The sequence below is a fragment of the Aptenodytes forsteri genome, unplaced genomic scaffold (genome assembly GCF_000699145.1).
Source record: "Aptenodytes forsteri isolate BGI_AS27 unplaced genomic scaffold, ASM69914v1 Scaffold241, whole genome shotgun sequence".
Classification (NCBI taxonomy): Eukaryota; Metazoa; Chordata; class Aves; order Sphenisciformes; family Spheniscidae; genus Aptenodytes; species Aptenodytes forsteri.
Window position 1 is genome coordinate 11449068 of NW_008795252.1, and position 21261 is coordinate 11470328.

The 21261-nt window shown below is 42.1% G+C and overlaps 1 protein-coding gene across 1 annotated transcript in view; it reads left to right on the top strand.

The window, feature by feature from the left end:
* ARHGAP8 (Rho GTPase activating protein 8) overlaps positions 1–11892 on the top strand; it is a 59155-nt gene extending 47263 nt beyond the window's left edge. Inside the window, exons 9-12 of the mRNA XM_009279058.1 lie at positions 524–601; positions 1249–1377; positions 4458–4561; positions 11695–11892. Of these exons, the coding sequence (XP_009277333.1) occupies positions 524–601; positions 1249–1377; positions 4458–4561; positions 11695–11892 (509 nt within the window). The remainder of the gene's footprint in view (positions 1–523; positions 602–1248; positions 1378–4457; positions 4562–11694) is intronic.
* Positions 11893–21261: the final 9369 nt, after the last annotated feature.

Sequence of the window (21261 nt, forward strand, 5' to 3'; positions counted from 1 at the left end):
TTTAAGCTGGGGAGGCCAGTACCCCTCCAATGGTAAGAAATAGGCTTCTCCGTCCAAAGATCCCATGAAACATTCCCCAGCCTAAAGGTAGCCTAAAGCTACCCTGTTTAGCTTGCTAAAGGTTTAAGGCAAGGAGAATAGTAGATTTACAGGTGTGGTTTGGGGCTCAGTTTGCAGATATGCTCAGTGAGAGTGGGTAAATGGTAAATCTAAATCTCCTCCTTCTATGTCATTAGGTGCAATTGAAAGCTACTTTTAAAGAAAAATTGTAGCTGGCAAGACACTCTAAAACACTTAAGGAAAGGTGGTAGTGTTTCTATGAGACACATTAAAGAAAGTGCTGTAGGCAATGCTGAAACATGATTTGATCCTACATACTATTCTCAAGGACTTCATTTCCAAAATGCGAGTGTATCAAGTGGCTTTGTTCCCAAACCTTCTCCCTCTGTTCTGTTTTCAACTGAACCTGTAGGGAAAACAAGAGTGACAGCTTTTACAGATGAGACCTGCATTGTTTTTTCAGGACTACAAGTAGAGGGCCTCTTCAGAAGGTCAGCCAGCATCCAGACTATCAAAGATGTTCAGAAACTCTACAATCAGGGTAAGCTGTCATCATACAGTTGCCAGTAATAGTGTGAGGGCTTTGTTGATCTTGGTTTTGTTGGTGAAGCAGAAGTGCTAGCTTTCTTATAATTAGTTCATCATAAAACCATTTGTAACATAAAATAATAAGAGCACTAGTACAGAAACCTGAAAGATAGCAATAGGCAGTTACTTAACGCTTACTGAATAGCAAGTTGTCAGTTGATGTCAGACCAGAGCTTACAAAATCTGTAGCAGCTAATGAATGATAAGGTTTGAGTCAAAAATGGTCTATATTTTCATAAACATTTGTATTGCCTCTACGCGCTTTACTGTAGTTACGAAGTACAATGTCTCTGTGTCGTTTTGCTTCTGGTGTTTTTCCATGGTTATGGCAAAGAAATACAATTTTACCTAATAATTTGTGAAATGTAGTGAAGTAATTTTGAAAGTCACTGACTTCCCCGTGAAGTCATTTTATGAAATGCCTTTATGGGGAGAATCTCTTATAGCAAGATTAATAAAACTCTATGAAAAATACAAAAATAAAATGCCAGGAGTTACCAGCAGCAGAAAGCCAAGAGGTTTTCTGTTCAAAATGTAGTAGTTTAAAGAAAAAGTAAAACATATGATTGAACACATTTTTTCTTCTTTTTCTCCTTTTAGGCAAATCTGTGAATTTCGATGATTATCATGATATCCATATTCCTGCTGTTATCCTAAAGACTTTCCTTAGGGAACTCCCTCAGCCATTACTAACGTTTGAGTGTTATGATCATATCATCGGAATCACCAGTGAGTATAAATAAGTTTTAGAAAAATTTATACAGCAAGTTGAACTGGACCTGGCTAATTCATAATCACTGCTGTTTGCTAGCCATGACGCAGTTGTGGGTATATAATATTATTAGTGCTTCACTGCAGCCACAGATGGTCAACCTCATAATCTGTACCAGAGCAAAGGGGTCAGGGTTACCAAGACCCTCTCTGCTTTTTACAAGGTTTACTGGTTTATCTATATATCATACTGTATTATTAAGAATTGGATTGGACTTCTCACTGTCAGGGCTCCATTTTTACGTCATGGCACAGCACTGTCAGTCTCAGTGATACAAGTTATGTCAAAGCAGCTTTAGTTTTAGCAGCAGGATAGGCAGAATTGTGGAAACAAAATTTAGTTGGTCATTTGTATGCTTCTTTCCTTTTTTTTCCTTTTTTTTGTGGGGAGGGGATTGTCTTTATTGCAACTGTTCCCATGGGATAACATATTGGGGAAGTAAGGATCTAAAGCCATGAGAAGAGAAGACATTGATTATCTAAAGATCTGGTACCACATGAAACTATGAATTATAAAACTTTAATTATGTGGCCTTTGTCAGGGACTAGGAGTTTATAATGCTGGCAAGGCAACCCCCTAATACATGGGGCTTGAATATCTGAGACCCCAGAATATCTGGGAGTTAGTACGTGGTACTTGTAGAGACTGGTATTTTGCCATCCAGGCTATAGGCAATCTAGCAGGGAACCCATAGGGCTTCCAGTCACAAGCCACAAGCACGCATTTTTCCAAAACCTGCTTTTTGAGGAAATTATATCTAAATGGAGTACGACTTCCAGCAGAGTCTGTTAGCGTACCTCTGGTAACCATGGGCTGATGCTGTTGGCAAAGTGTAGGTTATCATCACTATAATGACTGTTGCTGTTGGGGTAGGGCACTAAAATAATTCAGACTGGGCATAAATCTCAATTGCTACATGTTTGTAAAGTGTAGAAGTACAGCAAGTTTACTCTACCTAGTTATACTGTATTCTAGGTAAAATTCTTATACTGTGCCCATCACTAGCATCTGCACATACTGTTTCATATCATTAGCTTTATTCACATATTTCCATTAAAAAACTTAATCAGGTCATGTTTAGAATCCTCTGAAGTTCTGTACTGTTTTGCTATTTGCAAGTCTGTAGATCACCACCTTCCAAATCAAGGATTTGTCTGTTCACACAATAAATACCTCAGGGCATTGAGAAAAACAGGTCTATTCACAGGAAGGTGGTAGAAATGGAGGAACTAAGGATAGTCACTCAGAACTGGAAAGAATAGGGGAAATTTGGAAAAGGGATGTATAAATGCTAATTTTTACTGAATTAATCTTGTGCTGACTTTCTGGACATGATACTACTTTGTGATAGAGCGAAGTGAAAAATGAGAACAAGTCTGAAAAGAATCTGAAAGCAATGCATTGTCCTTGGAACAGTGGGAGGTTTTGCTTGGCAAAGTGCCTGTGAAACGTTCGTTCCATGTTATTTTTGTTTACTGGCGTTTTAAATGTTGACAGGATATGTTGAAAAGTGGAGTTTAAGAGAATTTGTCCTTGGGCTTTCTTGTTATGCAGTGTGATGTCCACTGTCTTTTCTTGATGCTGTGGTGATATCCTGATTTTAACAGATCTTAAGCTTGAGAGCCAAGCTGGACTTCAGCAAAGGCATATTCTCTGTGAATACAGTGCAGAAGGGAGCTTTGAAGAGGTGTGATCACAGACAGCTGTCTTGGGATGATTTGAAAATTCTCATTCTGTCTTCCGGAAGACACCAGAGCAGTGTGTGATGTATCTTTTACATCTCTTAACCTGCAAACCCAGAAATACAGTATCTCTGCTTTACAGTACTTTGAAATGATAGTGAAACTTTTCTCTTTAGTGTCTCATCTGAAACACTTTTTTAAGGAATTATTGATGGGAGCTGCGAAATAAATTAGCCGAGAGACTGACTAAAAAAATTAATAAGACCTTGAAGCTTGTAATTGTCAAAGAACTTCTTCTTTGGTCATGAGAACTGCTAACAAGTTCCTTTACCCAGTGTTGCTACACTTCCTGCATTATTTACTCTGCAGAAGGCTGACAAAAATATTCTTGGGATTCAGATTATTGTGTCTTACAGCAACTGGTAGCTTTGCAGTAGGCAAAATGTCAATACAGCTCACCACAGTATAGCTTCATGTGTTTAATCCAGAGCTTAAGGGAACGTTTAACATGCTGGAATTTTGTGCATGCACACGTACTTATGCGCACCTCTAGCTGTGTTAGGGAGAGGGAGAGAGAAATGCATCAAATGCAGAAAAAACATCATCACAAATGAGTTGGTTAGGTCAGGCATGATTGTAATCATCAGATCTTTCCCCAAATTGGTGTTAAACTTCCAGTACTAAAATAATGACAATATTCTAGAAGAAAAAAAAAAAGTCACTTGGAACAGCATTTGTAATATTATCCAGTGTCAGTGTAATCTCACCCAGACTGTCTAGATGATGCAAGGAGTTTGGGGTCCAGTTCTGGTTTTGCCCATCTGTAGAAATGAGTTAATAAACCTGCTTAGGTTAATCTGCAGAAAATTCTTACCCGCCCAAGTGGTCATCTCATAAATTTTTGCTGCGACAGAATAGTTTCTTGCAGAATCACAAAAGTGTTTTTAAAGTTAGTAGAGTGCCAAAAGAGCATTTTGGGCAGGACTACGTGTCAGCAAGCATAAAATCGGAGCATTAAAAAGTAGATGTCTGGATTCAGTGTGTGGAGAGATAATGGGATTCAAATCAAGACCTTTGAAAGTCCTCTCTAGCAAAGACCTTATTTTGGCTATTTCACTGCATCGGGAAAATACTCTGGAAGTTAGTCTTAGCCGGATACATGATAATACAGAATAATGATAGGGTCATTCAAAGGGATAACCCTAACTGTTACTGTGGTCGTGGACATTAGTAGAGCTGAATTTTGTGGTCAGTTTTACAGGTGGATATCTAAAGTAATTCCAGCAGACATAAGTAAGGTAATTTCTTGGTAATATTTTGATGTTTTGGAGTTAAGACTGACTTTGTCATTGCAGGTGTGGAGAGCAGTTTACGAGTCACCAGGTGTAAGCAAATCATTCAAGGACTTCCTGAACACAATTACGTTGTTCTGAAATATCTGATATGCTTTCTCCATATGGTGAGTATAGGCAAAATTTCCAAAGTGGTGCCAGTCTTTTCTTTCTAAATCTGTTCTTGTTAATTCAACATTGAAAATCTCCACAGAAAATTAAACTGAAGAATTTAAAAAGTATGGTGAGGTGGTGGTGCAGTACTTGCCAATGGAGTGAACTCAGGATGCAGAACCCTCCAGTTCTAATAAAAGTCAGTGCTAAACAATGATCTGGCCATCCCTTCACCATGAAATTCTTTAGATGTAATGAAAACTTCTGTGTAAATTTAAATGGAACTGTGCCTCTACTGGAATATTTAAAAGTCCTGTCCCCCTGACTCCACATTCACAAATATATGTTTTTATTGATTTAGTTTTTGGGGTTTTTTCCCATTTTGGAGTGAAAAAAAGCGTGAAAATAGTGGTTGTGTAATTTTTGGTGCCGGAGAAAAAACGGGTGAAATCACGTTTTTTTCTCCAAAGTATAAATCTTGAGCAACTAAAACACCAAATAAATTAGTGTCATTTTAGAAAATGGTAGAAATATTAATTAGCTTTAGAACAACAATCAGCAAAATATTTTATATTAAATCTTACAAATAACACTCTCCTGTTTAAAGTAGCCTTTCATCCTGTAATTTACTACAGTGTTAAATGAAAGACTTCGACCATGCCATTTTGCGAGGATTTTTGGTATGCTTCAGGATAAATGAAATCATGTGTCTTTCGTCCCACTTTCTGATTTGATGATTTTTTTTTTAACGCATTTTTGGAAACCCCACAAGTGTGAGGGTTTGGGGAACATCCATTATAAATGGTTCTACAGTTAGCCTAGTGACATCCTTTGGTTGCCAGTTTATGTGCAGGAAAAGACAGTAATAGGAGTGTAAATTTCCCTTCCTTCTGCCGTATCCAATGCACTGCCTTTTCCAGATTGCATTTTTCAAACCCAGGTGCCTAAAATTGAGGATCGTGGTGTAGTTGACACCTAATTAAAGTGATCTAGCCTTCAGAAGTCCTAAGAGCCCACCAAAGCAATCACGTATGTGGGATGATGCTGATTTTCACCAGTGGAGGAATTAGCCCTCAGTAACTGTTCTTGGGCTACAATCATGTTTGCCGTATTCTAGCCAGTAACATATTTCAGAAACAAGTGCATTTAATCCCTTTTTCTATCAAAACACTACAGAAAAGCAAGATTAAAGGAAACGTGTTGATATGACCCTCACTCAGAGAGCACTTGCAGGGTTCCTGTAATACCCACATGTTCGTTTACTGTTGCTTAGCTGAGCTCTAATGCTGTTAAGGAAATCCTCATGTCATTTGCTATTATTTTAGCAACTGATATCTCTCCTCAGTGTTATGAATCGTGTAAGTGACTTTGTTCCAGTAATAGATGCACCATCTCAACGTACTTCTTAAGAGCTGAGCACTCGAGGTGTTAGTGAGGTGTGCAAAAGTACTACATAGTGTTTTCTGTAATTGGGCAACAGAACATAGCATTATTTTTGAGTATGCCTTGGTATGTAAAGCACAGCTTCAAGTTGATACCAGTGCTCAGATCTGCAATTTTTGCTGATCCATGGCTTTTCATCCTTAATGTCTCAGGGAATATTTGCATTTGGAAAGGTCAAGGGAACGTGAAACAATCTAGGAGCTAGAGATTTCTATTCATTGCGGATCAGCGTGCTGCACAAGCTACTACAATTCAAACTTTAACAGAGCACTTTACCAATAATCCTAGTTTTTACCTGCAAGCATCAACCTTCTTATATGTAAGAGGCAATTTAATTCTTCCATGAGCTCAGCCTTGAGTAGTGCAAGAGGTACTTGTGGTAATTTCATGAAGTGGGATGAATTGTAATCACTAGATACAGGTTTTGAACACTCCAGGTTTGATACAGGCTTGTGGAAGAAATAAAAAAATCCCTATTTTCTCTGCAGTCTCAACCCCCTTACTTAATGAAACAGCTCCTTCTAGTCCAAGGGTGCAAGACGGTGCAACTCCTACAGAAGTAAAAGACTTGAATTTCAAAAATAGGTCCAAATTCTTTAACCTTAGATTAGCAGTGATTTTGCCAGTAATGAGCCCAGCATGCTGTGAAAGGTATAAGCTATCCATCTCCACTTTGCAGTGCATCTGGCCTCTAGAAAGGGATTTGCAGGGTCGCCTTGGAGTTGCAGTGGACTGAGGTCCCTAGGCAGGATTGGGCAAACAGGAGCAAGAGGGAAAACAGAGACCGGTTTTCACAAGTCAGTCCCTGAATTATGGCTGTAAAAAAAGTCCGTACTTGCTCAGCTGAGCTCACAAGAGATGAGTGTGCAAAAACAAGTGTTTGTGTTCCACAAGCCCTGTGTTGCACATGCAGTGAAGTGGATTTATGAATGCACATGCAAACTTAAAGGGCTCAAAGTCTTCTTGCAAATTACTTGGCAAAGCACACTGAGGGATACAGTTACCCAGTTCTGAAGCCACAAACCATTTAGTAGAAAACTACAATTGTAGTTTTCCATGACAGTCCAAGGCTAAACAATCAGGAAAGTTTGTAGAGGCAATAATATAATCTAGATTGTGTTTTTTATAACCATGTCTTTGGTTTTGGTACCAGCTGATACAGCCCCCTCTCTAGGCTTACACACTTTCCTTCTGCTGCTTATTTCTGTCCCTGCAGTCATGCCTGATGCAGGGGAAGGGTGGCTGACTCGGCTGAAAGAACCATTGCAAAAACCTGCCAAATTCAAAACGTGGACCACCTTGGACCAACTAGAAAAAATGGACAAGGTTGTGGGGCCCATGAGCTATGCTTCAGATCTGTAACTGAAGCAGCAAAGTTAAAGCCACGTACAAGCTGGAAAAAAAATGCTCTGAGTTAATGTTTTGTCTCAATCGTTTGTCCAATTGAAAAGTGTAATTAGCACCAGCAAAGCTTTAGGGGTGGCTGGAGATGATAGGGCACATTGGGAAGGATTAGATGACTAAGCCTCATGGAGCAGATACAAGCAGTTGGCATGTCTGTAAGGTAGCTGAGAGTGGGGGACAGAAACGTATTTCCAGTCAGTTTGTGGGGGCGTTTTAATATCTAGTAATTTTCCTCTGAAAATGTTTTGTGCAGCTCCTTTCAGCATTGCAACTGAGAAACCAAAGAGTGGTGATGTCCTTATATTTTTAAAACGTGATGGTAATTGGCTGTTTCTACCCTCTGTATTTCACTGTTTAAGTTCATTAGGTAGTGTAGTGGCTGTCTGGGTTCACTCCTCCAGAATCCATGAAGGTGCTGGGATACAAGTATGTGGAATCCAAAAATTGTCCAAATTTTGCTGGGGGGGAGCTGGGTGTTTATTCTGGGATAGCGAAGATTTATATTTTGCATTTGTTGATGTGGCACTAAATCTTCAGTGTTTCTTCCCAATGATGAGTTTTGCAGTGTACAAGTTTTATCTTTCTAGAGGACTTTCTTTCAATATAGGCTGTCATTACTTGGTGATTTTTCTATACAAGTTACAGTGAAAGGGGGAAAAAACCCAACAAACTGGAGCTGTGTAGTTCTTCGTTGTAATATTTGTCTGTGATGTTCAGATGATTCCTTCAAAGATACGATGTAGGTCCTTGGAGAATTGTCTTTTATTAGCTTGTCAAATTGACAGAGCAAGTGTATTTTCACTTGAAACAGAGATGACGGTTACTAACTTTGTGAGGGAATCAAAGAAGGAGTCAGGGGGGTTAGTTCAAATGCTAAAGATGTCATTTGTATTTCTTAGATAGAACGTAGCTTTGGGGTGCAGTTATTTAGAGGGGTAGCCCATCAAGAGGTTGGCTGACTGCATGCTGCCTTTACATGGTCTAGTGTTGGAAGAAAACATCCGCTGCTCATGGTAGTGTTGTAGATGAAGTGGGTGTGTTCATGTCGCTCAAGAAAGAAATCTGGCATTGGAGTAGTGAGGAGGTTGGGATAGTGTGAAGCCTGATCCCCTCAGGGAGGGATAAAGCCATTAGCACTGGTGTGACAAGGCTTCCTTGTTTGCAGCTCTTGATGAGCCGGCAAAGATTCTTGTGGAGAGAGTTGGATTCAGTTGCACACTTCTTGGATCTGCTGAGGAGGTGATTGCTGTGTGTTTTGGAGTGAAGCAATGTGCCATGTCTCCCTTGGATTCCTAAGTGTCAGCCTGATTGATGACTCACAGATATAATCACTGGTTCATTTTATCTTAAGGATTTTCTCTCTCAGGGGAGAGGCTGTGTCATGGGTATTTTTGTTGATCATTTCAACATTGACTGTCTCCTTGAAATGTTCAGAGTGGTGGCGGGTGGGAAGAGATGGTTTCATCTTGGAGTTAGAAACATTCTTTGAAATAGTTGGCCTAAAGAGAAAAAATAGATCTAGCTTTACCAGGAAGTCGCAGGGGTGTTCCTTTGGGCTGAAACATTGGCCTTCGAAGGCAGCGGCTAGGTTAAGCTGGGTGTGTTTCAACTAGCGCTTGAAGACAGCACCTGTACACAGCTTGTGGGATGGAGTGTGTCAGGGAGCACTCCCAAAAACCGGGGGAAGACAGCTGCAACAGGTTTGACTCCTTCCACCCTCCACTGTCCTCCAGTACTATACCACATGAAGCATGCTTCTGTGCCAGCACAGGGTACCTGCCCTGTATACACTTAAGGTACCTGCCTTAGGATATACAGTACATATCTTCGGTTTTGTGCTATAGAAAACACAGTGTGATGGGCTGTAGCTCTCATGTTATTTTAGAGACTTTCAACTGAAAGAAACACCAAAAAATAATTTGTCCTCCATCCACAGGGGTTTCACAGGACAACATTACACAGTGTGGATGCAGCCAGTATGAGCCACTTGACCCAAGAGCCAGAATGCAGTCCCTAACCTTGTTATATTTAGCAGTATCCAAATGCCAACTTCATTGTCCAGCTACCTTCAGGGTAATACCTAGGTCTGTGTCTCCTTGTTAACAGGGCACTCCTGTTAACGTTGTCCTAATTGTTTTCCTTTGCCAGTTATTTTGGTAGTAGTTTAGCTTTTGCTACATTGCTGTATTATAATGAACTATTGTTTGAGCTGATCTCATCTGAATCAGATTAAATGAACAAGATGGGCTTGTTGGTTTTTCTGTAGAGTTAAATAGTGCATTGAGAGCAGTATGTGAAGGTCAGCAGGCTATACGTGGTTCACACTCTAGAGAGAATGATGTGGGTTTTGCATAAGGTCATGAAGCAGGCATTGCCGTTTAATCTGATGACTTTTTATTCTCAAGCTGTGAAGTCAATCCTTTGAAAAGGTGGTTATGGCACCAGTATCTCCTTATTAATACCTCCTTCCTTTATCCAGCCCTGCTTCGTGACCTTAAAAACAATTGAAGCCTTTAATATTTGTAGCAGAAGTAGCATCACAGTAGCTTTGATGTCCCAGGAGGGTGAGGCAAAGATTGGAGGGAAAAATAGTACCTATTACTGGAAAAATTAATATGGTTAGGAAGAAAATGTTACGCTTTTGGGCACATAAGTGCTTCTTCATGTCCCCCAAGGAAAAGACTTCCATCCTGCACACGCGTCTAAAGGGTCTATCCCCTCATGGCTGGGCAAATAGGCTCCTTGCTAGGTAGAACACCAAGGACGGTGGGACTGTGCTGTAGTAGACAGAGGGGAATGAAACCTGTGTTACCGGGCAGAGGACAACTGGAGTTTATGCATATGCTAAGAAGCGTTCACATGATCATAATGTTTCTTAGATTTTCCTCTAGTGCCCTCAGGCTTTGCATGGTACTAGAGAGCTGCCTTTTCATGAGGCTTTATGGTAAGGCAGAAATGGAGAGAGACTGAGAAGTAGAAGCAATAATAGAACTGTTTTCCTATCCCCTTGAAATTGTAGCAGGAAGAATATGTCCTGCACACGCGTCTAAAGGGCGTTATATCCCCTCATGGCTGGGCAAATAGGCTCCTTGCTAGGTAGAACACCAAGGACGGTGGGACTGTGCTGTAGTAGACAGAGGGGAATGAAACCTGTGTTACCGGGCAGAGGACAACTGGAGTTTATGCATATGCTAAGAAGCGTTCACATGATCATAATGTTTCTTAGATTTTCCTCTAGTGCCCTCAGGCTTTGCATGGTACTAGAGAGCTGCCTTTTCATGAGGCTTTATGGTAAGGCAGAAATGGAGAGAGACTGAGAAGTAGAAGCAATAATAGAACTGTTTTCCTATCCCCTTGAAATTGTAGCAGGAAGAATACATGGGAGATTTTGCCCAATAATTCCTTGTTCTGCTCTGAGATGACAGCTTCAGAGTAACCTGTACATCGCAGTTTGTGACTGCATGGTCTTCTGATGACAGATTACTGAGCAACAACTGCAACCATCAGCCTGAGAAGAACTGCCTGAATTGTCTAGGTCAGGAGGAATCAAGAGCACCTTCAGCTTGCTGGCTCTTTACAATAACAGAACTTGTCAGATAGGGCACCCAGACCGTATTGGGCTGTAGATACCAGCCATGCAATGCAGGAGAGCAAAACACACACCAATTCCCTGCCAAGCTCACACAGAGAACAAAAATACTCCTGCTACCCAGTTCTGGGCTCACATTCACAGATAGAAGTAGGACACATCATCCAGGTGCAGAACAGATTTCAGTGCTGTGTATTTTACCTACAGCCATTTTCACCTCCATTGCTTCAGAGGAGTTGGGTGGATGTGGAGGTACTTGGAAGTGAAGTCACGCATCAGTGGGAGGAAAAAAAAAGTCCTTCTAAACCCTTGCAAACAACTTGAGAAGTCCTTGAGGTTTATTCTATAGAGGACTTAGTACCGAAGCAGATGGGATAGCTGTTTGTTTATGCTGTCCTTCCTTGCCCCCCAGCACAGATAACAATAGGTTCCATATAGGATTGAAAACAATTAATTTTCCTAGCATAAGGAAACAATTCAGCCTTTTTGCTTGACTTACTGACATCTTATCTTGTACTTGAGGGACACAGACTCCAGTGGCCCCATAGCTCTAGGCTGCAATCAGCCCTGAGGCTGTTAAGAAGCCACTGATGTACCTGTGGCCAGGGTCTACTCCCATCATTGCTTCATCCTCAATACAGGATGGTGCCTTGTCTCTCGCTCTCTGGGGCACGTGTCAGCATACACCTATTCATGTTTATGTTTTTCCAGGTTTCACAGGAGAGCATATGTAACAGAATGACAGCATCCAGCCTGGCCTGTGTCTTTGGCTTGAATTTGATCTGGCCGTCGAAAGGAACAGTGTCCCTGAGTGCTCTGGTACCTCTGAATCTCTTCACTGAACTACTGATAGATTTCTACACGAACATATTCAACTCCCGAACAGTGCCTGGTGAGATCTTACCTTAATGCTCTCAGAAAGGAAAGTGGAGTATGGCTGCCTGAGGAAAAGGTCTCCATGCCTCAACTGGTGGGAGCTTTATATTCAGGGCTCTCTCCTGCGAAGAAAACTTTCAATACAGAGTAAAGTTTCTATAGCTTTCCGAATACCAAAGATGTTGGGAGAAGCACACTGCTCCGTATATTCTCATCACGTGTGGGAGAATATGTATGTGAACATTCAAAGACCAATAGGTCAAAGTGAATCCCCTTATTAAACTTGAGTAGCTGACAAAACCTGATACGTTAAAAAAAATCATGACACTATGTGCCAGTCTGTCACTTCTTTGGGGATGGAGACCTTACTATGTGGCATTATTTTCTGGGGCCATGCAGAGCTAAGTTCTGGACCACTCCTGAATGTACAGGTTTCTTCTTTTTTTATTTTTTTTATTTGAATACAAGTTTGTTAGAAATTTTCCTATTAAGTTAATAAAAGATGGAATCAATTTTTAAGATACTAAAATTTCTAAACTATTTTTCCATATATTTAGGTGTCTTGTTTTACACACAAAGGTGCGGGCAGTTGTGGCACATCAGGTTTGCAATTACCATGGAGAATAAAGTGTTTCCTGGGTAATTTGAGTTGTGCAGACAGCTAACTAATTATGCTTGCAAATATCTAATATATGCAGTTAATCACTGTAGCCGCACATGCAAAGTGTGTGCAAGTTTTTTTTCTTTTTGTAAGTTCAAATGAGGAGCAAAAATCTTACTTTTTTTTCTCTAATACTTGGAATTTTCATCAGTGGAGTTATATCAGTGAGTGCATTATACAGAATATAGACTAACTTTGAGAAGAGTACCCCTGATGTTTGGGTTGCATGCTTTTGCAGTTTGAGTTGATAGAAATTTGCTCTTCAAATCTGTTTCTCTAGAAAGCAGTAAGAGCAACAACTTGGATAATATACCTAGTATCATTTTTATTCGTTGAAAGTCTATTATTAGTCCCAATGTGAATAATTAGCCAACATAAAGGGAGAGTTTTCGGTGTTTTCTTTCTAACTATGCCATTAATATCGCTTGTATTTGATGAACTCTAACACACTGCTATTTCATTGTTTTAACACTGATTGGTAGTGGGGTGGTGTAACAAAGTTATCGTTATAGTTGCCTGCAAAGCAAAAGAAAATTAACCAGTGGTAAAGAAAGGGTAAGCAGTATTTTCCCTAATGCTCTGGTCTTCCTGCTTCTGTACAAAGCTTACAAAACAGAGGGACTATTTAGACTCCAATAAAAGGAATAGTCTCAGGAGTATAATTTTAGGCATCCCCTCCTCTGCAAACACAGAGCCACTTTTTGTCCTGTAGGTTCTAGCAGGTTGAGGGTTTGTACTTCTGGCCTTCCTCTTAGCAGTTACGAATTGCCTACCTGTGTGAAGGGTGCAACAAAATCTTACTGCAGTGGGTGAAGAGGATTCATTCTTGTCAGCAATTTTGGGAAATAACCAAGTATTCAGAAATGCTGGATATGCCAGGCCTTCATTTGCCCAGTAGGTGTCATCTATAGCATTAGACAATGATTAAAATTTGAAAAATACAGAGGCTTTAGAACAAGATGTGTTAGGACCAACTTCTCACTTCACAGTCGTGTGTTTTCCCCAGTTCCTCAGGTGTCTTAAAGACAACTTTTTGGCTTCTGAATTTCTGTAAGTAATAACCACACATGACTCCTATTTAAGTATAAAATCTTGCATAATACAAAAAGAATAATTAACAAGATTCATGATTGTTGCATTTCAGCAAAATGAGATTGCCAAGGATAAAACTGTCGTAGTTTTGTATTGCCACTCAACAGTTTTACATCTGACAGCGTCATAGCCTGTTGTATTATGAAAAACAAACAGAATTACACTCAGCACTGCTCAGCAACTTGGCAGCATGGTTCTGTGCATCAGCACCCTGTTCTTACAGGGGAGGAATTCGGCCTCTTAATTAAATTAACAAAATTTAAATTAATTAACAAAATCAGAGTATTTTGCCACTCTCTAACCTTGGTCAAAATATATATGCCTTAGTTTTGGTATCTGTAAAAAGAGGGAGCACCTGGCATTAGAAAAATGCTTTGGGATTAAATGCTGATAAGTCCTATAAAATGGTGGTTTTCCATTTCCCCGTGTTCTATTCCAAAAATCCGACAACATCAAATGGCATTTAGTCTTCAGGCTATACTGCATAATGGGAATGCGAGTCCTGAATAGTTTTAGCACAGTAACGTACCAGAGCCCTGTGGGGGTGAAATCCTGAGTTCACGGAAGTCAGCTTTGCTCAAAAAGTCCCCAGAGCCTGGGGACGGGGGCTCCCTCATAGATTTAGTTCTCCAACTCATCCTAGGCTGGGAGAGAGCGGGAATTTGGCAGCAGCAGTCGTGCTGGTGAAGCGAGCCCTCAGGGCACAGCTGCCTCTGACCCCTTTACTTTTACAAGTAAAAAGTACAAGCAACGAGCATCCCTTCAGCTAATTTGCCTGCCTGTAGACACACAAGATGATGGTTAAAACCAGACTCACTCTTTCGGTATTGGTCACATGCCAAACTGCAAGTCTTCCTTTTAGTGCTTTGTAAACTACCATTTTCCAGCAATGTATAGCTCCTCTCATTTAGTGAATGAAGAACAAAATGGCGTTTTCCCATCTCAAGGTGCCTTCTTCCTTTAAAGAACAGATAACATCTGTTATCCACCAGTGGGGGTAATTTGATGCTGCTTAAGAAAAGCAGAGGCTCTGGTTCTGATTGCCATTAGCACTGGTGGGGGCAGAGAGAGGCAGGGGGACGGGGGGCTCCCGCTCCCCTTTACCTTCTTGCCCCCCCCCAGCAGGCAGCCTGAGACAGAAGTAAGGAAGGTACTCACCTCCACCCTAGCCTTTCCCTGCAAGCCTGCTTGTCACGGGGAAGGGACTTTCACAAATCAAAGGCACCTGGGTAGCAAAACCCTCCTAGCGATGAGACCCCAGCTCTGTCCCCCCTACCCCAAAGGAACTGACGAAATCCTCCATCTGCGGCAGAAGCCCCCGATCTCCGTCCTGAGTGCCAGACTTAACTATGACTTTAAATCAGCTCTCATGAATTATTCAGAAGGGTTTGGAGTGAAATTCATGTTAGAGAAATATATGTTTCAAATTTCCTGACTCTAAGAGGAGTCCTGGAGGTGTCCCCTGCAGTTACTTTGATAACAGTTTCTCTTTACAAATGATAATTGCACGATTCGAGCTTTTGTACAGTGTGGCCCTGTGAACTCTTCTCTCGTATCAAAGAACAATTTTCAGATCATTTCCATAGCAAAAAGAAAGTGATTATGGAGATAATCTGTTGGAAACACACATGCTGGATTTCAGTTTAAAACAATAAAATGCAGTCATGGAATGAGAAATCAAGTGTTACCTAGCTGACAATATACAGAGAATAAATTGCCTAAGCATTTTAGTTTACTGAGCTGTTAGGAGTTGAAAATTGGTCCCTATATTAGTCTGATTATCAGGATGCCTCTAGCAACAGGCACCGAAGGGGGAAGGGAATACTTTTCTACCCTGAATCTATGAAGAAATGTAAGAAGATTGAACAATGTCATTAACTGAGGGGGGTCTTTACAGTTCTTACAAAAAACTTCCATAAATGAATATCGCTTACATGTGTGCAGATGATCTGTCTGTGTGCGCCGCTCTCCTCGAGCAGCATCCATCACAGAATCTCTCAGAGCCTTATAAGCTTTAATATATTCGTCTACTCATGAGGAGACTAATAACAGAAAAGCCCCAGATATTTTAGTCACGTTAAATGTGTACTTAGGTAGCAAGTCGAACTTTTAATGGGATTGATGGTACAGTCACCCCCCTGCTTCATTTCCTGAATAGTTTGTCTTCACAACCCTGGAAAATGTCAGTTCGCCAACGCTCCCACTTTTCAAGTGGCCATGGGGGTGTTGGGGCGTGGGGGGAGAAAGTCAGAGAGAGTTACTGCCGGCACCTGTAATTTGTGAAGTGAGAAGCTCATGTTCAGTTGAAGCTCTACTGGCCAGCAGCGTTCCTGCCCATACTCTATTCATTTCTAACATGTTTTTACCTACAAAGAGAAGTCAGAAGCAAACGTACCCTGCTTTAAGTAGGCACACCTCCATTGAAGCCAACGGTATGACTGTAAGAAGTATGTAAATTGTGTGTTAAGTGATACATGTGGCTGGCGTGTGAAAGGTGTTCTGCCTTTCCCGGTGGAGTAATACTCATTCTCGCCGTCTGACGAGTTTTATTTTTGTCTTTATCTGTGCACATCCTGGAAAGCCATTTCAGTGTATTGCACCTAATGTAGCAAAGGATTCCAGTGTCCTCCAGCATCATCTGAGAGCAGTGGAGGATTGTAGTGGGGTGCTACAAATACTGTCTTCTTTCTTGCAAACTGGAAAGCTTGAGAAAGGACTGCCTTAACCGATGAGATTTCTTTGGGCTTAGGTTGGGGGTTTGGACAGTGAACTGGCCTGGAGACTAAGAAGGAAACTTTCAGATACAACCAGGAAAAAAGCCCTTTTCCACAGCAGGCCTGTCAGCACCTAAAAAGTGTCACCCAGAACTGTCACTCTGAGGGAAAAGAATCTTGGTTTGCCTCTCCGAGCTGGAGATACACAAACGCATGATGGTACCCGAGTTCTCCTGTTTGTTCCTAACTGGGGTCTGTTGCCTGTAGTGTTAGGAAAGCCCTGGTAATTGTACGCAGAAGGACCATAGCCCTACTATCCTAGCTATTCCTCTCTAGAATAGCTGGCAGAAGTTCAGCCTTAAAAATAATTAACTGATTGGAAAAATATTTCTGCTGGAACATGTCAACTGAACAAAAAATAAAAGCATTTTCTTAAAAGGCTCGATTTTGGTGCTGTTCTTTCAGAAATCATTACGTTCTTCCAGAAAGCTGCCTGCGTGCCTCTGAGCCATGGACCCCCAGGCTTGTCCTGGGCCCCACTCCGGCTCTGCCAGCCACTGCAGTGCTCCAGAGCGGGGGAAACGAGCATCGCTGCTTCCCATTCATGGTGTCTTTTGAGATGGCGTCACCTTTCCGCACGCGGTGTTGCAGTTATTGCCAGAGGTAAGGAGGGATTTCTGCTGGAGCCAGGGGAGATGACACACATAGCTGACTGATCATTAAAGCTGGCTTTTTTTCTGCGGCCCTGATTTCTCCATGGTGCAATCATCATGCAGAAACGGCTTTCCTGACTGGCGGTCTGTCTGTAGTCCCCAGAGCACGAGCTTGTCACTCACAGGATTAGGGCTTGCGCCTCTAGTTGGGAGCGGCTGGATCTGATGCCTGACCCAAATGCTTGGGGGGCAAAACTGCAGACTGCAACGTGGAAACATGCTTCTCCGAAACACAGGCTGGTCTACTACCTGCTTCACTTTCTTTTGCTTCGATCCTCAGAATCTTACTCATTTAAGCTACTGCTAGCCCAGACACTAATGCCAACCTCCTCAAGCCTAATGTGAAATCAGGTTTTCTATCTTTCTGTTTTTTTCCTCTATTACATGGATTGTGTTCCCCAATACTGAATTGTACTCTCAAATTATTTCTGCACTTCAACCTCTAATTGCCTACAAAAGCAGTTTACAGCCTCTTACTCTTCTGCCATGAAAATTATCCCTTTAATTAATGGGACAATAAAAAGCAACTGTAAAACGCACCAAACTGCATCATCTTTAGTGTCTGAACTGGATTTCTGCAGCAGTCATGGAAGAGTCTTCGGATGGGTGGATTTTTGACACTTCACCCAAGAATTTCTTGACTCAAAGCTCTAAAAATAGTAAGGGCTGTGGTAAGGAACTTAGTTTTTCTGTTTCAAAAGCTTCCGAAGAAACATGTTCTCCCCCTGCTTCACCTGCCAGCGTTGTCTTTTTTATTTCCTATGTATTTGCCACCCCTTCAAAGCTGCATCCTCTGCCTATTGCCATTTACATCCCTCTTCATCTGCAGTCTGTCAGCAGTCTGCATAAGTTGGGGGATGGAGTTCACGCTCACGCACACACCCCCCACCGCGTTTTTGCGGGGATAGGAATGGTCTGAGGCTCTCGTGGCCGTTCTGCAGCTGGATAAAGTGAACTGGAACCACAAGAGGTTTGGTTCTGCGGCGAAGTTTCAGATTGCAATGTTGAGTGAGTGAAATTGCCCAAATCATGTTTCCCCCATCTCTGAAGCAGAAAGATGGTTATGCTTTTGATAACTAGATTGAGCTTTTATATCTAATAACCCAACACTTGTGATGAAGGGGAAAAGAAATTAGGAAGATCTTTTCCTTTCCGTATTTCCCACCACTCCCAGCCTTCCTCATCAGCCTCTATCTTTTGAAAAACTTACTATTCTGGTGCATACGTGCACAGCTGATGTCCAGTAAAGCTAATACTGTATTTAATAACCATGCCCAGAATAGAAAACCGGTGCATACATGCAGTGCAGCCACAGCTGATGTCCAGTAAAGCTAATATTGTATTTAATAACCATGCCCAGAATAGAAACAGCATCTCATCAGGCTGCGTAGCTCTCCACTCTGAACACGTGCATAGAGCTGAGCAAGGCACGGGCCGGTGTCAGTGTCTGCCTTGTTCCATGTTAGGGGTCGTAGAGAGGACTTGCTTCCCTCCTCCTGTTCCCTCTTGTACAGAAGCTCCCTCACACCCACTGGGCTACCAAACAGCAGCAGCCACTAGGCCCCAGATGCTTTCATCTCCAGCTGCATGGAGTACTTGCTGCTGCTGCGAAACAACACCACAAACAAGATGTCGAACTATCACAAACCACTTCCACCTTTGCAGAAGGATTAGCAGACCTACATTCTATTCCCATCCCCAGATTCTATTCTGAAGCTTGAATAAATCTCTTTTTTTCTTATCTTTGGCTTGTGGCTGACCTCCCAAGCAATACTGCGGCGAAAATCCTTCCAGGGTCCAGAGTGCTGGACCCTGCCAGCCCTGATGGGTAAGTGGCCATGGCACAAGGACAAAACAAATCCATTCCATTACAAAATAACATTAAAATTCAGTAAGATAATATCACTATCTTCTGCACCAAAATAGCTTTTACAAAATAATACGAATGAGACGATGAAAATAATGAGAGGCTTTGTAGAGCTTGCTCACAAGCCCTGACACCCGGCATGCTCCTGCCGGGAAGACAATAAACACCCCATTCTCTGCATGTCACAGGATCACAACTTCTCTGTGTAAGTACCACTTGAAAGTTAATGGTCTCTGCTCCCAGCGTGACAGCTGTATTTTCTACAGTCGCCGCATGTCCTGCGTCCACGGCCGTCACTGGGGACCCGGCTGTGGAAGCACCATCTTGGAGGATGAGTTGGTTGAGGCTGCCCCAGAAATCAAGCAATTTCCCTATAGGAAACCCCGTTGCACCGAGGCACTGAAGATGATGGATAGTGCAGAGACGGAGAGGTGGTTCCTACCCCTCACAGGAGTCGTGATGGAAATGAAAAGCAGGAAAGGATGGGAGAGATAAGGAAACCAAAGCTACCCAGCTAACATCACAACCGGGGTGATAAACAAAACCAGTGGCAAACCCCTCAATCTCCTGAAACTCAGCCCAGCACCTCTTCACTGCTCTGTGCAGCTAACCACAGGCACTGACACCTTTCTGGTTCTTCTAAACAACCGATGTTTTGGTTGATAGGTACAGTGAAAACAAAATAAAGCAGTACATGCTGGCCAAGGCAGATTACAGCAGGCCAGATACCGGTCTCTTAATGACCCTTTAATTCAGCCTTACCACAACTGCTGGAAAAATGCATTTTGGCCTAAGAATTGTTTTGAACGCCCTTGTGTGTCCAACTAAATTTAACAAAACGCAGTAAAATTGTATATGAGAAATGCCACCTGAAAAGTCATCACAGCAGTCATCAGATGGAGGATGAGGCATCGACACTGATGAAATGCGGTACCACAGGAGTGGATTGCTTTGGTGGGGTTGCCTGGGTGTCTGCTCCTGGTTAGCCTGGTAAATCAGACGGAGGTGATGTCTGTCACACACTGCTTATGCTCTGTGATCCCAGCGGTTTGGGTTGGGGAAGTTTTAGACTAAACATGATCTGGACAGAAAGCATTTCAACAGTAATACATTAAATCATTCTTAACCTGTTTAAATACGATTATTAGACTGAGTATCTGGATCGGTCTAAGTGGCCGTCTGCCACAGCAGACAGCCAAAGCTGCTCTGCTAGAATTGACTGTTGCCAAATCTGAGAACTGACTGTGTGTCAAGTATTAGTGGGTTGACGTTAGCTGTGGTATGTCAAGCTCTTCATACGCACATCTTGCATCACGCCTCTTTTGGTCTTTCCATTAGGGGGTCCCAAAGTTGAACAGCAGAAGAAAAGACACCATTAAGCTAACGATGTGTATCAGAAGACGTACCATACACTTTTATACACCCAACACTTCTGTCTTGGGCACATTCCTTTTGTCTTTGCGCACATGAGTATAGCCAAACGCAAATTAACTGTTCATTTGATTATCATGAGCGAATGATCAGCTGCTGGGAAGGATTTTTCAAAGGCACTTCTGCTTGTCCTTCATGTCAGCGAACTTCTCCATCTACCTGTAAGAGGTTTGCAGTGCCCTGCCCTGCCTCTTGCCAGTGAGAGCCCCGAAACTGGCCACAGGCTGTGCTTGCTGCTCACAGCCCCAGGCTGCTTCAACTTCTTAAGGAGAGGAGAAGGCGAGGTGGGAAAGGGAAAGCACCTGGACAGACGCATTTCTGGTGAATACACACTAAATGCTGTGAGTGGTAAACGTAACCATTTTATGACAGCTGGTTAGGTGTCTCCACCTGTGCTGTGCCAGATTTGGTCCCCTGCACACTAGCGCTTCCTGCTTTTGCCTTCATCGCAAGCATCCAACCAACCTCCTCCTCATGAAGCCAGCCTTGGTCTTTAAACCAGGCACTTTGTCTGAGCCTAGTCCCGTTTGCTCCACTCTTTGTCCATGGAGAGCAGGGCTGGCTGATAAGCTAATATCAGCACATTGGGAAATTTTTCATTCCCACATCTTCCCTTGCCCAGGACTTTGAAAATCATTTTATTTGCCAAAGACTTCCTCCTTTATGTTATACAGAGAGAAATTAAAAGGATGACTGAAAATACCCAGAACTCATCTAGTAAAGAGAGTCAAATTAATTATTTTTAAAAAATTGAATTCCCTTTGTGGCTGGTTTTTCTCCGGCTGCACTATCAAAAATGAGCTATCAGAGGAAACTATCATTAGTTTTTAATTCAGGATGACTTCAGAGAGCGGCTCCAGCACAGCAGCTGATGGCTGCCTGAGAGCCTTCTCATCTCTGCCTGCTGCCGATGGGCACGGTGGC